The sequence below is a fragment of the Temnothorax americanus genome, unplaced genomic scaffold, assembly GCF_048541705.1.
Source record: "Temnothorax americanus isolate GAGA-0224 unplaced genomic scaffold, ASM4854170v1 Scaffold53, whole genome shotgun sequence".
Lineage (NCBI taxonomy): Eukaryota > Metazoa > Arthropoda > Insecta > Hymenoptera > Formicidae > Temnothorax > Temnothorax americanus.
Window position 1 is genome coordinate 10159 of NW_027509688.1, and position 18544 is coordinate 28702.

Genomic DNA, 18544 nt, shown 5'->3' on the forward strand with positions numbered 1-18544 from the left:
AAAATGACGTCTTTTCCTGATTTGAGACATTGTGTTCACACACACTGGGTACATATTGCACGAGAAATCTGCTTTTCAATCTCTTTTTAGGCTGCGGTCCACTTGACGCTACAAATGCTTTGGAGCGTCCTTCTCCTTCTTTCTTCATTGAAAGAAAAGAAAAGAGGAATTCTTCGAAGCATTTGTAGCGTCAAGTGGACCGCAGCCTAAATGCGTTATACTTTCATAAAATTTTTAATTTTCAATTTTATTTTCTTCTCATTTGTGATAAAAAATCGTTTGGATTAATCTCAAGTGCGCTATGAGAGGTGTCGCGCTTTTTGGCGCGCTGAACGCAGCTACAAGAGGCGATCGAGCGGCAAAACCAATCGGTTTCTCAATAGAAGGGGTTGATCGCCGCGCGGTTTTGCCGTTTTCCATAGCGTGTCCGTCCGGTTCTCCATGCGCGCGAGCCGTATTCAAATCCACCAATGAAAATCGGCCGCAACGATTGAACGGCCAGCTGTTGGCGCCGTGCGCGCCGCTCCTTGCTCCTTGTCGTACTTGGTAACTTGGCGAGTTGCGCAACAGTCGCGAGGCTTGGAGCACCGTAACTTTTGGCGCCAACGCAACGAGAAACGGCATATATTCGCGATCCACGAGAAATAGCAGCAGGAGTGAGTACGCGGATAGACGCCGACGTTAAATGCACTCGCCGTGACGCGGGTGATAGTCATGATAAGCGTTTTACGAGCACGATTGCGAACCTAACCTGAAAATGTTGCAGTGCCACCACGGAGATCCAGGAAGCGGACAGCCGAGGACCCCACGCAAGCGGATAAGGCGCCGAAGCAGATCAAGAAGAAGCAAGGTACGACCTGGCGATTTTTCTATTCCGAAAATACTCCTTTTTTTCCCCGAGCGTCGGGTCGGTATTTAATATCGTAACCCTCGCGGTCTCGAACGTTTCATGCGAATATGAAGATATAGCTTTTCTCAATCTGCCTTGCATTCGAATGTCAAATTAAGAACGTACTCGAAAAGTCTTTTTCAAAACAGATGAATTGATATATAAGTCGCTCCTATCAGGAGTCCATCGGTACAGTTCAATTTTATATAAATTTCTCTTACAGGATTGAGCGTAAAACCCGATTTGCGGTCGCTTTCGATTGGCGGCGTTATGCTCGTATTCGGACAAGGCGATTTTGGACAGCTTGGCCTGGGAGAAGATGTCACTGAGAAAATGCGTCCAGCAGCCATATCTGATTATACAGACATTGTAGCTGTAGCTGCTGGTGCTATGCATAATGTATGCTTGAGAAAAACGGGAGAGGTACTGACTTTTGGATGCAATGACGAAGGAGCGCTAGGACGAGACACTACCAAGGAAGGATCTGAGACGGTACCAGGTGTGGTTGAATTACCCGGTAAAGCCATTCAGGTGACGGCAGGAGATTCACATACCGCCGCATTGTTAGAAGGTGGCCGAGTATTCGCATGGGGCACATTTAGGGTATATCTCTTCTATCTCCACTTATCTATATAATCGTCACTTGTTTACAAATATAAGAGAAAATTTCATTTATATGATAAATTGATTTGTAAATAGGATACGCACGGTTCTATGGGACTAACGTTGAAAGGAAATGAGCGATTCCCCATAGAAATGTTACCTAACGTAAAAATCGTCAAAATAGCATCGGGTAATGACCATTTAGTGTTACTTAGTGAAATCGGACGTGTATATACCTGCGGACGCGGTGAACAAGGACAATTAGGACGAGTAGCTGCACGCACAGCAAGTAGAAATACACGACAAGGAATAGGTCTGCTACTGACTCCCGGCGTAGTTGAATTCAAAATCAGGAAGAAGTTATATTTTGACGATATATGGGCGGGAAATTTCTGCACTTTTGCTAAGGAACACGAGAAGGGAGACATATATGTGTTTGGTCTAAACAATTTCTATCAAATTGGTAAGAGATATTTATAAAGATCGCATGCTTTTCAATTTTAAGTTCTTTTTTTACATATTTGTTGGAAAATGTTTTAGGTTTGAAGGGCAACGATATTCATTTTCATCCACAAATATCGAAAACCTTTAGCGGCAAAGTATGGAGACATATCAGCAGTGGAGAACATCATACCATAGCCCTGGATAATGCAGGCCAAGTCTTTGTGATGGGTCGCAAGGAATACGGTCGCCTCGGGCTTGGACCTAATTGCCCAGACGCGGAAGAACTTACGTTAGTTCCTGCTCTAAGTTCTACTAAATGCATTGATATAGGCGCGGGTAGCAGAGAATCTTTTGCAGTCACAGATTCTGGTAACGTAAAATGTGAATGTAGTATAACGTTAACTATGCCTGAAAATAATTAATCGATCGATATATAAGAATCTATTTTTTATATAATAGGTGATTTGTATTCGTGGGGTGCGGGAACGAATGGTAATCTTGGAACGGGAGATGTAATAGATGTCGAGGAACCAGTATTAGTTAAGGGAAAGCAGTTGGAGGGTAAGACAGTGGTGCGAGTCAGCGGTGGTGGCCAGCACACTTTGGCTTTGGCAACAATTCGTCCAGTGAAAGATAAAACTGCTGGTTAATATTAAATATTATATTTCAAGACATTCTATATGTTATATGAATTTAGACAAGACCGAGAAAAATTATTATTTCTTAACATTCATGATGTTACCTTGCCAAACTGAATTGTGAAAAATCTTCCATTAAGTTTTCAATTTTGTTCAGGATCCATTTCCTTCAAATTTGTACATACTCTATCACATTGTCATAAATTCATTCATTATGCTTACAATAATTAATATATTGTGTTCTTATTGTGTTGTTAGCATTACTACTTATTATTATATATGTATCGCCAGAACAGACATTTTTCTACTTACAAAGGTTTGTGTATAAAAGTATACATGGAAAAAATACTTTACACGGACAAAAAATTATATTTTGAATAATCACAATAAAAATTGTTGAATGTGAAATAAGTATGATACTTTAGCCTAATTCTTGTGCCATTTAAATTTAATAATTTAGGTAATGTACACATCATTATTTGCATTTGAAGTTGTATAAAATCTTGAAGGATAAATTATGTACATGTGTTAATCCCATATAAAAGCTGTATATATAAACAAGCATCTATTTCTTCAAAAGCTTTATAAATAAACATCTCTTTCTTCAAGATAAGTTTTTAACTAGCTTATAAACTAAACTTTGATAAAACTCAACATAATAATATTTAATATGTCAAGGAAAGGCTATGTTAGGCTACGGTCACATGGACTGATATTTTCCGCGTAACGCGTATCGCGTAACTAATCAGACATTCCGCGTTTTCTATTACGCGGAATTGAATGTCCTTACTTCGCATGGGCCATTTTTTTCCGCGTAACGCGTATCGCGTAACCAATAAATTACGACGTTTGACATTTCTGTTGGAACATTCTAAAAGAATCAATGATATGATTGGTTACGCGATACGCGTTACGCGGAAAAAATGGCTCATGTGAACTAAGGACATTCAATTCCGCTTAACAGAAAACGCAGAATGTCTCTGATTGGTTACGCGATACGTGTTTTGCGGAAAATATCAGTCCATGTGACCGCAGCCTTACAATTAAATGTTTGAGAAAATAAAAAATAAAAATGAACATGTCATAACATTCAGTTTATTCACCAATTTTAATACAGAATGATACTACGGCTTATCATTAATTTTAATTCAGGTTACAAGGCCTTGGTAAACTGTGTCGTAACTGAAGAGAAATTGAAGACATTTTGTAACAGATAAGTCGAGATCTTATCAAATGCAACTAATGGTAATAGATTTAACTCATCTTTGGTTGCTCTGCGATTTTTGCTTCTTGCATCGAAATCTGTGTGAGTTTCTTACCGATACGTTCATGAATATCTAAGTATTTAGCGATACAACGATCTAGACATATTGATTCTCCTTTGCCTAGTTCAGCCTCAGTATATTTTGGTGCTATGCACTTCCTGTGGCACGCGGATGTCATGCGGTTATACATATCCGACATCATTTCTATTTCCAAGTCCTGCACCAACTTCAATTTATCGTCGTCCAATTGTGGTAACGCCGTCATTCTTCCAACTTTTTGTACTCTACAGTTGCGTTTTCCTCTCTTAAGAACCTTTTAATCCTTAATAACAAGTTAATCTACAACATTGGTGTCGCGCAATCGTTGTCTGGCTTTCATAATCTCATATCTCCTGGCATTGATGCTTCTCTTGGACAGCACAAATGCGTAAATTCCTACGACAGTGGCTACGGACCTGTAAAACGTAAATTTATCATTCTACACTAAAACGCATATAAAAATGATTTTTTTTTTTAGAGCAGCAAGCGCGAAATCTGAAATCTTCAAACTATATGAATGTAAAAAATATAAATGTTCGAAATCGTATCCTCGACACGATAATCATTGCAGTTTAATTTTTAGGTTAATGTGATGTGCGAAAATCAGATGCGAGAAAATCTGCGGAAATTCTTTTCAAGATACTATGCACACCTACCATCCAATTCCTACCTTCGCCCAAATCGGCAAAGCCATGTTTTTATTTAATCGATACGATATCCCATTTATACAAGGTAAAAAGATTCATGTAAGTACCTGAACGTGTACGCACACCATGCGACTGATGCGACCGCCGGCAATAATTTCTAACCTCTCTCGACAAATCTCATGTCACAATATCGCGCTATATTTATCTTATTTATGGCAAATACTTGTTCGCGACACCCTTTGAGTTTATTGTCAAAATGTGTCAAAAAATAAGCTATCTTGACAAAAATTGTCAGATTTGTATACAGATGTCTATAGACATCTCAGACATCTGTGGTTTTTAGCGACCTTTCTTGTTTCAAGCTCACGAATATTTCAAAAAACGCGCTTTGGACGATTTAGGCTGCATCCCCATGAGAAAGCAATAGCTATGGCAATATGGATGCGTTCAGCCGATACTCCGCTAGCCTAGCAATCGTGAGCAGTCGCTCGTTTTCGCTCGTTTCCTCTCCTTTTAATCCATTGGAACAAAGGAGAGAAAACGAGCGAAAACGAGCGACTGCTCACGATTGCTAGGCTAGCGGAGTATCGGCTGAACGCAGCCATTAGCAGCCACGGATAGCAAAGGCGATTTTTGGCGATCGTTTGGTATGGTTTGGTTCATATACCAAAGTTGCTATCCGTGGCTGCTATTGGTTCTGGTGCAGTTTGGTACCCTTTGGTTGTACCAGAATCATGCCAAAAATTGCCTCGAGGGCACTCAAGGTATGTATTAAGGTGCGAATTCATGGGACGCTCGTTTCAGCGTATCGCGAAATCACATGATTTCGCGCTGATGCTAGCGTCAAGCAAAGAAAGCTGGATTTTCTCAGCTAAGGCCGGTTTTCACACGCAATGATTGGTGGCGCCAGGTCGCGCCAGTCGACTAATGCCAGTAAAAATGCAAGTGTAAACACTTGATGCAAACTGGCGCTAGTAATGTGGCGTTTACTGGCGGTTATTGGCCAAAGCATATAACCTCAAAATTTGAGGTTATATGGTTGTTGTCATTTACTGTGTGTTTAATAAATGTAAAATATTTTCCATATTATACGCCAATCACTGTGTAAACACTTGTGAGTTTGCCAGTTGATTCTGGCGCCAATGAATGCCAGTCAGTTGGCGCCACTAATCATTGCGTGTGAAAACCGGCCTTTAGCGTCAAAGCCAAAGCAGCGCGAAGACGCCGAAATTTTGACGCTGTTTTCCTTTTCATGAATTTCAATTGACGCCGACGTCACGTGTGGTCATGCGACCTTCTTGCCGCTGAAAATGAGCGTCGAGCGTCAGCATGAAAAGGCACCTTTATGTATGTAGAGCTAGCGGCACACGGGGTCCGTTCCGTTTCACGCATGATGCGCGCATTGTCTATAGTAAACGTTACGTATGCTATAGATAAATCCGCGCATATGCGTGAAACGGAACGGACCCACGGACTACACGGAGTATGTATGTTTTCCAGGTTTTCCTGCTTTTCACTGCCCATATATTCCAAAACTCACTCTAGGTAACTTAAAATCTATAGTTTACGTATAGCATTTTAGTTAACTAGAGTGAGTTTTGGAACATGACCCTGAATTCCCTATATACTGCGTACGCAGACGCACTCTGATTGCTCCTGGAAAACCCAAATATAACCTAATTGTAAATTGACGCGCGACTCGCGAGTCGCGAGTGAGAAAATCGCAGCAGATCGCAACGATAACGCGTCGAAGAGAGATAAGCAAAGGTAAATTTTGCTGTCGACGTATTATCTCGATAATATAAAATTTCGAGCGTCTGCGAGTAATACGCGTCGGATCTGCATACTGTTTTGAGGCACATTATTTTGTCTTTTCTTGTGCTCTTACAAAACTTTTTATCGGCAATACAAAGTACAGAGCAACGCGCGTGTTGCTCATCGCTCGCAGTGTCATTCCAGACGTTTCAAAACGCAATGTTACGTGTGACCTAAAAAGGCGAAATATGGACTGGGAAGGCAGGACATTGTAAGGATTCCGTACAGATTTCGACGCGAGAGCGAGTGAAGAGAAGAACGTGTGCCAATAATACAAGACAACGCGACGTTTAACGTAGGAAAAGATGTTTCTACAACAGTGGATGCATATACGACATAACATCGACATACCATGGAAGACCTTTGTCAGGGAGTCACCTGGTATACAGGACAAATCTCCAGAGAGGTGCATTCATCAGTTGGCTTTCCAGGGAAACGAAGCAAAGGCTGCCTACGAAGAAATTGTTCACCAAATTAGTAATAGCAATACTCCACCGGCAAGACTGAGGCATTTAAGATCAAGAATCACTGGTAGCCAAGGTAACTCGGGCACGAATTCTGTTTCTATTGTACAATCAAAGATGATTACACTTTCTGATGACATTCTGGCAAAAGTCACGATCAACACGTTATTAAAAGCAGTGGAGCAAAAAGACTTGAAGTTCTTGCAAAAACATATAACGACAGAAAATGTGAATGTGTCGGATGACTTTGGTTGGACTCCATTAATGTCCGCCGCTTATTGCGGTCATTTGGAGATTGTGCAATTCTTGTTGAATCTCGGGGCTAACAAAAGAACTAGGGATAAGTCTGGTCTCACCGCAGCCCAGTTAGCTTTAAAAAGAAATTATTTGAGTATAGTCGCCTTGCTGAAGAAGAAGTCTGACTCGATAAGCTGTATCGATCGGTTGTCCGCAAATATAAATCCAAATGCAAATAATATAAATGCTTTATCAGCGAGATCAATGCCTATAGAATCTTCGATGGAGCACAATAAAGACAATGTTATAGAAGAGAAAACACGACTTAAGCAGAATGCGGCGTTTTACTGCGAAATCTGTAAGACAACTTTTCAAGAAACGACGCTGCAGAAACACGAAAGTTCTACCCTACACATCTTCAACACAAAGCCGAAACTAAAAAACGCAATGTATGGAATATCGAGACAAAATAAAGGATACAGGATGCTTTTGAATACAGGATGGGATGAAGAGGCTGGTCTCGGTCCTTCTGGGAAAGGAATAAAATATCCAATTAAAACGTGTTTGAAAATGGATCGCAAAGGATTGGGACAGTTGCCTGAAAATGAATATAAGATTATTCATTTTAAATCGGGCGATACAACTGCCGTTAACAACTCTAAAGTACCCAAGCAGAAACCTTTGAAAAAAAGAGACAGAGAAAGGTTACTTCACAGAGAGGCCAGGAAAGAAAGAGCACTGCGTATAGCGTTATCCTAAAATAAATATAAAATAATTCTAGAAATTCAAATGTGATATTTATTTCAAAATTGAACGCAATGAAAATAACTTTTACTGTTTTTATATACTTACGCTTGTAAGTTTATACTCTATCTTTCTTTATTATAAAACAACGTATATATTAATACCGTTTTCTATATTTTTCAATAATGTTACTAATGCAATTTTTTATCTCTAATTATGTTAATAAAATTCTGAAAAATACACAGTTTATTTCACTAAAATACAACAGAAAAATGCGAGCCTTTTGTGAACCATATATAAGGTATATGTATCTATAAATAAGAAATAATACATAAATTTTTACTTTGTTACAGATGGCAAATGAGCATCAAAAGTTATTGCAACATTTAGAAACAGTTGAAAATAAAGCTAGCGAAATTCTCACTGATCGTGAGGCAATAATCGCTCTAGATAAGAGAAGAAACGATAATCGTGTTGGAATGAGAACACTTCAAAAACAGGGGCATCAAAAAATATGGATAACAGTGGGACCATTGCTCTTAAAGATGCCATCTAAAGCAGCTGAAGAACTGCTTGAAAAAGGTAATTTGAAACAAGAGCAGGACGAGATATTCATAAAGTATTCTATAATTTTTGTGTTCTATATTACGGTTGTATTATGTTACAGATCAGAGAGAATGTGATACTGCCATTAATAAGCTAAGGAGCGACTTAAGGATAAAAGTTAATGAATTACGTGATTTAGAGTTGACTCCACCAGTACCTGGATTAATGTTAAAACCTATGTCTCACAAAGAGATGGATGCAATCGGACAAATTTTAGGTCGAACTGTCTAATATTTAATAAAGTTTCTTTATTCAGAAGTATCAAGTAGAATGAGAGTAAATATATGAACGTCATGAACTTAAAATATTTAAATATTTAAGTTTAATTACTTAAGTTTAATTCTAAACTTTTGAATATAATGCAAAATAATTACCATTATATCTAAAAAAATTATTATTCTTTTATTTATTATCCTATATAAATTTATTTTCAAACTAATAAGTTATTCGTCATTTCAGAAAATGAGTAAAATAATTTTTTTTTCCAAGATTTTCAATTTTATGATTCACTTATTATTAGATCAACATATATTATATTAATCTACGTTGATGTGATATAATATTACTTAATATTAATTAATTAATATTAATATTAATATTTTAATAAATGTCACAGTTATAAACAAAAAATTAAAAAGCTTAAAAAAAGTCATAATATATCAAATACGTTGTGCGTTAATGTCTAACGCATTGTCTAACATTTCTCTTACACTTGTATATGTGTGATATCTTTTTCTATATGAAAAATATTTAAAATTCTCTGTTCACTGGGCACGCCTGAGTTCCTCTGCTTTATCAACAAACCACGGCTTTAAGAAGACATACATTTTGTTATCGGGAGCTTCATCGTAAATTATAAAATTCTTTGCTTTTTGAACAGTAATCCTAGCGATTTTGAGTGATTGCAACAATGATTCAACCTAGAACGCATCAAATTTTATTGCACCCATGAATGAGGTGATATATGTTTATAGAAACTTATTTGAAAATTTTCCTTATGACATAACATCTCCCGACGGCAAACTGTTAACGGTCGATTCCTAAAACTAAATTTGATCAGATTCGATGTTGCTGAACAATAATAATTTTGTTACCTTAACAAAATCAATATATAATCTTCTTTAAAATTACTATATTAATATTTGGATCAAATTGTTCTGCAGTAATTTTTAACGCTATTGGCGATGGTACAAATTTGTTTATTTTTGCATAGTTATTATGTTATTCGCAAAATTCATTAAATTTATTTTATTGATATATTCTAATTTCCGTTTGAAGATCATTAGCTCTCTCGGGGGGACTCTTAAAATAAATTTTATGACTGACTAACATACAATTAATCGGTAATTAAGCTATCAAGTAATAGCTATTATTATTTTGGCAATCTGAATAGAATTATTAATTCTACATAATTAAAAAAAAAGATTAAATTAGGAACAATTAAGAGATTAGTTAAGAAATAACAAATAAAGATAGTAAAATTCTTATTGATCGCAAGGAAATAATCGCTCTAAATAAGAGAAGAAACGATAATCGTGTTAAAAACAGGTGCATTAAAAAATATGGATAACAGTGTGAAATCGCCGTCTATAAAAGATGCCATCTAAAGCTGAAGAACTGCTTGAAAAAGGTAATTTCACAAGTCTGGACAAGAAATTTATTTATATTCCGTAATTTCTATATATATATTCTGTAATTTTATATTCTGTAATTTTCTATATTATTGTTGTTACATCATAGTTGTGTTCTGTGTTGTTGTTATTATTGTTATGTTACAGATCAGAGAGAATGTAATATTGCCATTAATAAGCTAAAGAGCGACTTACAGATAAAAATAAATGCATTACGTGATTTAATTAGAGTTAACTCCACCAGTACCTGGATTATAATGTTCTAATCCATGTCGCGCAAAGAAATGGATGTAATCGGACAATATTTAGGTCAAAGTGTCTAATATTTAATAAAACTCCTTCGTTCAGAAATATAATTAGAATGAGAGTAAATATATATAAGCTTAAAATATTTAAGTTTAATTACAATTAAGTTTAAAATTCTATACAAAACTTTTGAATATAATGTAAAATTATTACATTTCTCAACAAAAAAATGTACAAGACTGAGAATAATCGTTCACCTATTTTTTTTGGACGCTGAATATGCGATTCTGTTCACCACTTACTGTTTATTACTGCTCTATCACGTCACAATTTTGAGAAATTTGCAGTTAAGTTGCAAAAAAAGGGCAATTTTATTATAAGATTTGATATCCGCCAAAAGACTACGATTATTGTCGGTCTTGTGCTCGAAACAAAGTAACTTTTTGTTGAACAGTGTTATCAGTATATCTAAAAAATTATTATCTCTTCTTTCATCATTCCACATGCATCTATCTCAAAATAACCAATAAGTCCTATTCGTCATTTCAAAAAATGAAAACTAAAAATAATTTGTTTTTCTTTTTAAGGTTTTCAATTTTGCAATTCACTTACAATTAGATCAACGTATACTATATTAATCTACGTTGATATGATTATATTATAAATGCCAGTTACAAACAAATTAAAAACTTAAAAGAAAAAGTTATAATTTGTGCGTTAATGTACGCATCGTCTAACACGTCCCTACCGGAAATTTCCATCAAAAACAATCAAATGCGAATCATTTTATCCATATTTTTGCGATTTAATAAGCATGTATCTGATGATATATCCCAGAAATTCAGATCAAAATGTCATATGTTTATATACGCAATATATCCGCTTATGCAAGTTAAAAACTTATCAAACTTTATCGTAATTTATTAGCATATATACGCTTGTCTGTATATACGGATATCAAATTTGTACGTATTTAAAAGCACAGAAAATATATTGTACGTATGTATTTGCAATTTCCAATAAAATTTGTATCCGCATTTGTACGCGTCTACATTTCATATTCGCTTAAATCTGTAGATACGAATAGATACGGACAAGTTTTTTTTATACGCATTTGTTAGAAATTTCCGGTAGGCATCTCTTACACTTGTATATGTGTACTCTTTCTATTATATGAAAAATATCTAAAAGTCTGTTTGGTGGTCACGCCTGTATTTCTCTGATTCAGCAATACTAAACCACCGCTTTAAAAAGAGATACATTTCGTTATTAGGATGAGTTATTATACTTTAGTAAACTTTAGCTTTCCCTTGGGTGGCTGCCGCAATTTATATATTAATGCATTTATTATAATCTTCAGTAACATAGTTTTTGATGGACTTAAGCACCGTAGTCAAGTACGCTTTGCATAGTTCCACCTCACAGGGAGGCTGCAATAATTTCACATTAATACTACGTCCTTAAACTTTGTTATACAAGTTTTTTAACATAATTATTTATTTATACCTTTGAGAGCCTTAACAGATCAGCCATAGAATGTTCCTTTATCTCTTTCACTGTGTTAGTTGCGTCCCTAAATCCAACTACAATTCTGTTTGTATTCGCCAAGAAATTCGTACTCCAACATTTTATTACAGTGGAACGTGTGCAACCCAAGTGTTTCCTTGGCATAAAAAGCGTCTTCAATCCGAACGATTCAAAAGGTTTGCCAATAAGTGTATCCGTTATAGGTTGTTGTGAAGAAATATAGCATCTATTTTTGCACCGTATAATAATGAAACATTGCTAAAGTTTGCTTTAAACATACAGTGAAATTCTCCACGTTCATTAAGCGGTACTGATGATGAACCTGGTTCATGTAACGGATGATCTAATAAAAAAAAAAAAAATATGTATAATTTAAATAAATTAATTATATGAATACAACAAGTAATCTATTATTTTGTTTGCTAAATATATACATATATATCTAAAGTAAAAAACAAATGATCAAATTTTCATATACGTATTTTAATATGAAATACTTGCTACTATGTATTGCTGAAATTTATTTGTTCCTGTAGAAATTTGTTTGTCTGACACTGTTGCATTGTCTTGACCACGTTCTCTTTCATCTGGACGAAATTCCCATAAATATATTGTACCACGATATTTACTAGCACAAATAATCCATTCGTCATTTTTTGCATCTGGCCAACACATCAGTTTTGTTATTACCCCACGAGAACAAATAAAATCGATGTCCAATTTAATTAATGTTATCTCTGATTATATAAAAATAATTACGAATATATTTATGAATTATTATTACGAGTATATTTTATATATTGATAATATAAATTAAAATAGCAAAAATAACTTTTTTGTGTATAACGTGTATAAAATATATGCTATCTACATATAGAAAATTTTGCAGAATACATTATATATTTAAATAATATATATACATAAATAAATAATTGATTTATCAACGTACCAACGTTCTTCATCCTGTTCTGATAATGGCCTCGCAATTCGATGAAAATTAACGCTAATCCACTTTAATATATTTTCTAATATGATATATAGAGGTTATATGTTCGCAATGTAAGATTAAAGGCTGCGGTCCACTTGACGTTAAGTACAAATGCTTTGAAGCGTTCTTCTTCTCCTTCTTTCTTCATTAAAAGAAAGGAGAGGAGAAATACTTGGAAGCATTTGTAGCGTCAAGTGGACCGCAGACTAAGTAAAGCGTAATCTGTTTATAATATATATGTATAAATTATATATATACACATATGATATACATTAATGTATATCATAATATAATGTGTCAATGTTTGTACATATAAATTATAATGAATAGATATTCTAAGAAAATATTCTGGTCTGCTCTCTTTGCCTTTCCATCAATGCTCCAATAATTTGACTTGCGAGCGTATTATTTATATCTGTTTTGTTGACATGAAACTGATGGGTTCGCGCGTTTGAATACACGTGTTCATAAACATGCCCGGAAATTGTAATCGCTCGTTCGCTGCTTCAACACCTATTCTATACATAGTATTACATATAATCGTATTTCACCGACAATGATACTTCCAACTTGGAACAGCATTTCAGTTTCCTCGAAAATGTGTGATTTTTATTTTGTTTTCTACGAATGGAATCGATTTCCTCGACCTTACGGAAAATGAAAAAGAAAGAGACGAACGATTCAGAGATAGATTTAGTCATTTATTAATTACGAAAATTAATATTAATTATTAAATTTAAACGAAAAATTATGTATATTTTTGTGGTATTTTTTATTATCCATTATATGATTATAGGAATATATGATATATCATTAAAAGACATGTCTCATGTCAAATATGAAAAATGTATTTCTCTTAAATCGCTTGTATTGATTTAAGCAGCAAGCATTATTAAATCACGAAAGAAGAAAATTAAGTATTATTTGCACCGATCTTTCTGAATATTTATTGAGACATTTCAAGTTCGTGAAAACTTGTTAAAAAAAATAATGACGACGATTACGTATTTATTAAAATTACCAACAATCCAGCAACTGTAGATTTTTTTGGAACGAGATATTAATAATATATATAACAGAATATATACAATATATAACAAAATAGCCGATCTTTGGTAATATGATTTTTTGATAAAATAACGAGTGTGAACGAATATAGAATCTGCAATTACTGACAAAGTGATATCGAAAATTTTCTGAACTCAGTCTATAAAAAATTTTAGATTTATTCTCTATTACAACTGGAGAGTCTCTCCATCCCCTTGGAAATAGGGTCCCCCCTTAAGATTTCATACAGCGACCCCAGCCATGCTTCAGCACGCATGGCTGGAGGGCTTCAGCCAAGCTTCAAACGTTCTCTATATTTCTTTTTTGTAGCGTGTCAACCACTGCGATTCGACCTCGATCTATCTATTATACCGCGTCCCGAAACCGCCATGCCCTGATAAAACTCGGCAAATCGGCCACCGAGATTCTCAAAATGCTTTGTCAACTTTTTGGTGACGAATTAAGCTGTAGACCGTACACGGTATTTTGAAAGGTAATCGCGTTTAAAAAAGGCTAAATATCGATCGAAGACGACGAGCACACCGAGTGGTCGCGCATCAGTACAAATCCCCGAAAATTGTTGGAAAAATTCGAGGTTTAAAGTATGACTAAAGCGTTAGAATCGTTGTATCAAAATACAAGAGGACTACTTCGAAGAAAATGGATATCAATTGTAAATAAGGCAAATCCCAAATTTTCGATACTACCTTATATAGCGAATAGCTTTCTAAATTACGGCAAAAATACAAGAAGAGGAAGGCTAGGCAGATATAAAAGTATAATTTATGTCTTTCCGAGCGAAAGATAAATGCCTCTGAATCAATATTGATACAGTAAAAAGTAAGATGAGGATTTTACATTAACATTAAGTGAATGCGTTTTATAAATAAAAACTCCCATCAGCAAACTTGTTCTAGCACCATAATATGCTGCCCTCTGTAGTTGGTACAATGGTTCGAAACTTTCACTGATACAGTAGAGAGGCAGAGAATGAGAGAATTACATATACATTTTCATATGCAAATGATTATTCTTATTTGATTCAAAATTATTGTATTCCTATAAATGTTTATTAGCTTTATAATACCTATAATAATACATTTTTCGAATTTGACTTTGAGAAATTTTTCAGAATGATAAAAATCACAAAAATGAAAAATCTTCCGAATAAATTAACCAGAGATAGCTATTTAACTGTTAATATTAATTTTTGCTGCAATTTATTATTTTATTTTAATCTGTCAGATCTATCTGCAAAATTTTAATCCCATTTCAGGAAAGAGAAAAGAAAGGAACATTATATATTTTATTTGATTAAACGCATTACAGAATTAATGTAATAAAAGACCTTTCTGCGGCGAATAATTATCAGCATTAATTATCGCGTAAAAATAGGGGTGATCAGAAAGAGGAAAAATCGATTGCCGGCGTTTTTCGCGCTTTTGGACATTCTGTATTTTGCAGAGAATCAAGAGGTTTTTTCGCGGTATTGTTTCAATTTCTATATACAATTTAAACAAAGCCAGTAGTTTTTCCTGCAACATCACGCCGGACGTGTTCGTTCCTGTGGTCGCATATACATATGTATAATTGGTAAACATATCCTGGCTTCTTTATTGTGGGAACCATCGTCGTCACGCACCGTGTCGGCACACAAATGTAACGTTTCATAGGCACAGCGTGTGTTTAATGAAACAACTCGTTCCTTTCTCGAGTCGTGCCTTCGTTGCGTTAGTGCTGTACATGAATCTTTGCACTTTGGCAAAAAGTTTAACGGCGTTGTAATAAATCATCAATCTGTCTATATCACGAGACTGCCACAGAAATCGCGCTCATATATCTACAATAATAATAATAATAATACAATAAGAAATAGAAATAATATTAATAATGCTATATTTGCAGTTACGAGAAAATATAATATTTAAGAAAAATGCTTTGAAGCTAATAAAATTGTATCAAAAATAAAACTTGACTTACGCAGCAAAATCGAAAAGCGTCCGAAAATCGCCGCGGCGTTCGTCGTTATAATTTTAATCGCGGGTCGTTCGGCGAATTTAAAATCGTTTCCCTCCAGCAAAAAAATATCGCTTTACTTTAAGTCTCGAAAGACTCAAAATTGGGACAGCCCCGTCTCGTTTGCGAGACGGTTCTGGCGTGATATCGTAAACTTTCTCCAAAGCGATTATCATAACTGCAGAAATTGTCTTCGGCCCGCGCGTGATGACCGCGTGATGTAGGTGCGTCTCTGAAAAGAGAGCCCTCCTCCGCTTCTCCTCCTCCTTTCGACAGGCCGGTCACGAGCAGGCCGACACTAACAACAATTACAAATGCCCAGCTCGTAGTTGCGCGAGAGCGCGCGAGGGGAATACAGAGAGCCGTATACAAGCTAGACGACATTCGCATTCGCGCGTCGCGATTTGCGGGACCACGGCGAAGTGTCGCTTACCTCTTTATGGATCCGTGTTTGCCCGGGTAAACTCCTTCATATCCAGAACACTCGGCCCATTGTTAGAGGGGCCCAACCGGCTGCTAAAAGTTGCCCGACAATACCCGTGGCCGTGAGTCCTTTCCCTATTCGAGAACGTGGGAGAGGAGAATGAATTTCGGGGATGTACGTACGCTGCTTTATTCGTCGTCGCAACCATGATTATATCGACGTACAAATTACCATCGAATCACATCGCCCGCTGAAGACTCTGTTAACGTTTATCGCAAACTAAAATCTTCCCTTTTTTCCCGACTGCCATGCACCTTTGTTGCCCCCGATAGGTCGATGTATCCGCGACGACGGACGTCCAGGACACGTCGCGTCGGGTGTAACAGTCGACCGGCGCTTCATTTTCGCTGAAGCGTAGAAACATATAAAGGGAAGATAGCCGGAGTTGATATGGCGAGGAGCTTAACTCCGGTAACCTAGCTTTATGATGTCGAATAAAACTCATACAGCTAGATAACCAAAGAGAATGTCCGCGCCAAGATCCTCTTGAGCACCAGGACGAGATCCAGGACTATCGCGATGACTCGGGGACATGATGACTTGACCCTTTGATAAGAAAGATACCGGAATAAGTCTGTTACTATATCTTCAGACTTAAAGTATTGCGCTGAATTCAGGTAGATAACCAAAGGGAATGTCCGCGCCAAGATCCTCTTGAGCACTTAGGATGAGGTCTTCGATCTGATGATTTGAGGACGTGATGACTTGACCCTTTGATAAGAAAAATACCAGAAAAAGTCTGATTGTTAATATATTTTCAGACTTTTAAGTTTGTTTAGTATTTTATTATTGCGCTGAATTCCCTTGCATTCCCACAAAATGCTCCAAACATTAATTTTTGGACTATAATTTTAAACTAAAGAAAGATAAATACAATTCGCAATATTCTCGCAGTACAAGTATTACGATAAAAAAATTTTCTGCTTCGCTAAGAAGTATATAACTCCACAAATCGTTCCTTTCTCTGATAATTTTTTAATAATACTACATGATAAGAATATCAATATAAATCACGTATATAAGACGCGAGCCGGGTCGAGAGTTTCTCCTTTCCCAGTCGGAGGGGGTTCGCGGTGATACCCCCCGCTTTCCTCCGTGATCCAACGCGGCTGTCGTATCTGCCACCTGAAACAGATACAGAGAGAAATCGTAAATCGCTTTACAACAGTCGTCCCTTTGTTGTGCGTAATCGGATTGATCGATAGCCGCACGGTGGGGGGCTGAAAAGTGAAACAGCAGTTGACATTTCAGAGTGAAAGTCGCGTAACTCGGGCCCGCGGATACATACATAATGTCGATGACTGAACATATACACCTGAAAACTCTTGTAAAAGGCACCCGGCGTCGAGAGAGAAAGAGAGAGAGAGAGAGAGAGAGAGAGAGAAAGAGAGAAAAAGAGAGAGAGAGAGAGAGAGAGAGAGAGAGAGAGAGAGAGAGAGAGAGAGAACCGACCTTTTCTCGGCGTGAGACGCCTAACAAAAAAAAAGAGAGAAAAACGAACGTTACGTGCGATGAAAGCGACTCGTTAAAGCTCGATTCGATATCCGCCCGCGGTGGAAACTTATCGCCCAACCGCTATAATTATCGCGCGCCGATCTCGAGTCCTTTTCAGACAATCCTGATTGTGAGACTATCCGATTAGAACAGCATTAAGCGCGTTAATCAGTTATTTTATCAATGAAGATACCATTATTGCGCCATGTGCTAGGCCGCGTTACGCGTTCCGTTGCGTCATAATCGCTCACGCGACCGCGCCACCGCGCCGACACGTCACTGAGACTTCGCGGATTTAATGAGATTCCTCATATTCTCCTCCGGCAATTGATTCGCGGAACGACGTAAGACGCGTCTTTCCGCGTTTTATATGGACACGGGATCGCCGATGTATCTTTAAAGATCGTGAACACACCGTAACCGATTCCATCCGCGTTCGCTTCCTAACCGATCCCAGACAGCACCATGTCCAAAATCTAAACATAAGACGTCTTAAAGATGTCTTAAAGAGGTCTTATGTCTCGAATTTGGACATGCGTGCTGTCTGGGATTATCACTTAAACGGACGATTTGCAAGCACGTGTTGCGAAGCGTAATTACAAATAGCAGGCGCGATTTATGCGCGATATTATGCGCGTAGTGTCCGTTCGAGAACTATATCGCGATATATCGGCTTTTTATTCTCTCTCCGCGGCGCGGAGATATTATCCGCATGCTCTT

General features: G+C 36.6%; 4 protein-coding genes across 10 annotated transcripts; 2 read left to right on the forward strand and 2 right to left on the reverse strand.

The window, feature by feature from the left end:
- Window positions 1-521: 521 nt before the first annotated feature.
- Window positions 522-3224, forward strand: Rcc1 (Regulator of chromosome condensation 1). Of its 2 annotated transcripts, none has more exons than XM_077419219.1 (6): window positions 522-656; window positions 767-850; window positions 1113-1492; window positions 1589-1955; window positions 2033-2305; window positions 2396-3140. In XM_077419219.1, coding segments are annotated over exons 1-6 (1296 nt in total). In that variant the 5' UTR covers window positions 522-655; the 3' UTR covers window positions 2587-3140. The 2 variants fall into 2 exon arrangements, with proteins under 2 accessions (XP_077275345.1, XP_077275346.1); XM_077419220.1 differs by having other exon boundaries at window positions 570-656; window positions 2033-2317; window positions 2396-3224.
- Window positions 3225-3649: 425 nt separating this feature from the next.
- Window positions 3650-4847, reverse strand: Tim10 (translocase of inner membrane 10). 2 transcript variants are annotated; one of them, XM_077419225.1, is made up of 2 exons: window positions 4633-4847; window positions 3650-4294 (listed from the first exon to the last, which is right to left on the reverse strand). In XM_077419225.1, exon 2 carries the CDS (start codon window positions 4102-4104, stop codon window positions 3829-3831), a length of 276 nt encoding a protein of 91 aa, XP_077275351.1. In that variant the 5' UTR covers window positions 4105-4294; window positions 4633-4847; the 3' UTR covers window positions 3650-3828. The 2 variants fall into 2 exon arrangements, with proteins under 2 accessions (XP_077275351.1, XP_077275352.1); XM_077419226.1 differs by having other exon boundaries at window positions 4549-4847.
- A 340-nt stretch (window positions 4848-5187) lies between these two features.
- Window positions 5188-8815, forward strand: LOC143904492 (p53 and DNA damage-regulated protein 1). 4 transcript variants are annotated; one of them, XM_077419221.1, is made up of 3 exons: window positions 5188-5289; window positions 8139-8367; window positions 8453-8815. In XM_077419221.1, the coding sequence occupies exons 1-3, from the start codon at window positions 5260-5262 to the stop codon at window positions 8620-8622; spliced, it is 429 nt and encodes a 142-aa protein (XP_077275347.1). In that variant the 5' UTR covers window positions 5188-5259; the 3' UTR covers window positions 8623-8815. The 4 variants fall into 4 exon arrangements, 3 of the variants coding, with proteins under 3 accessions (XP_077275347.1, XP_077275348.1, XP_077275349.1); XM_077419222.1 differs by lacking the exon at window positions 5188-5289 and adding an exon at window positions 6144-6292; XM_077419223.1 differs by lacking the exon at window positions 5188-5289 and adding an exon at window positions 7757-7897.
- A 1137-nt stretch (window positions 8816-9952) lies between these two features.
- LOC143904494 (decapping nuclease dom-3-like) lies at window positions 9953-12923 on the reverse strand. Of its 2 annotated transcripts, XM_077419224.1 has the most exons (4): window positions 12745-12923; window positions 12293-12457; window positions 11775-12138; window positions 9953-11698 (listed from the first exon to the last, which is right to left on the reverse strand). In XM_077419224.1, exons 1-3 carry the CDS (start codon window positions 12755-12757, stop codon window positions 11993-11995), a joined length of 324 nt encoding a protein of 107 aa, XP_077275350.1. In that variant the 5' UTR covers window positions 12758-12923; the 3' UTR covers window positions 9953-11698; window positions 11775-11992. The 2 variants fall into 2 exon arrangements, 1 of the variants encoding a protein (XP_077275350.1); XR_013258926.1 differs by lacking the exon at window positions 12745-12923 and having other exon boundaries at window positions 12297-12698.
- Between the last annotated feature and the right edge of the window lie 5621 nt (window positions 12924-18544).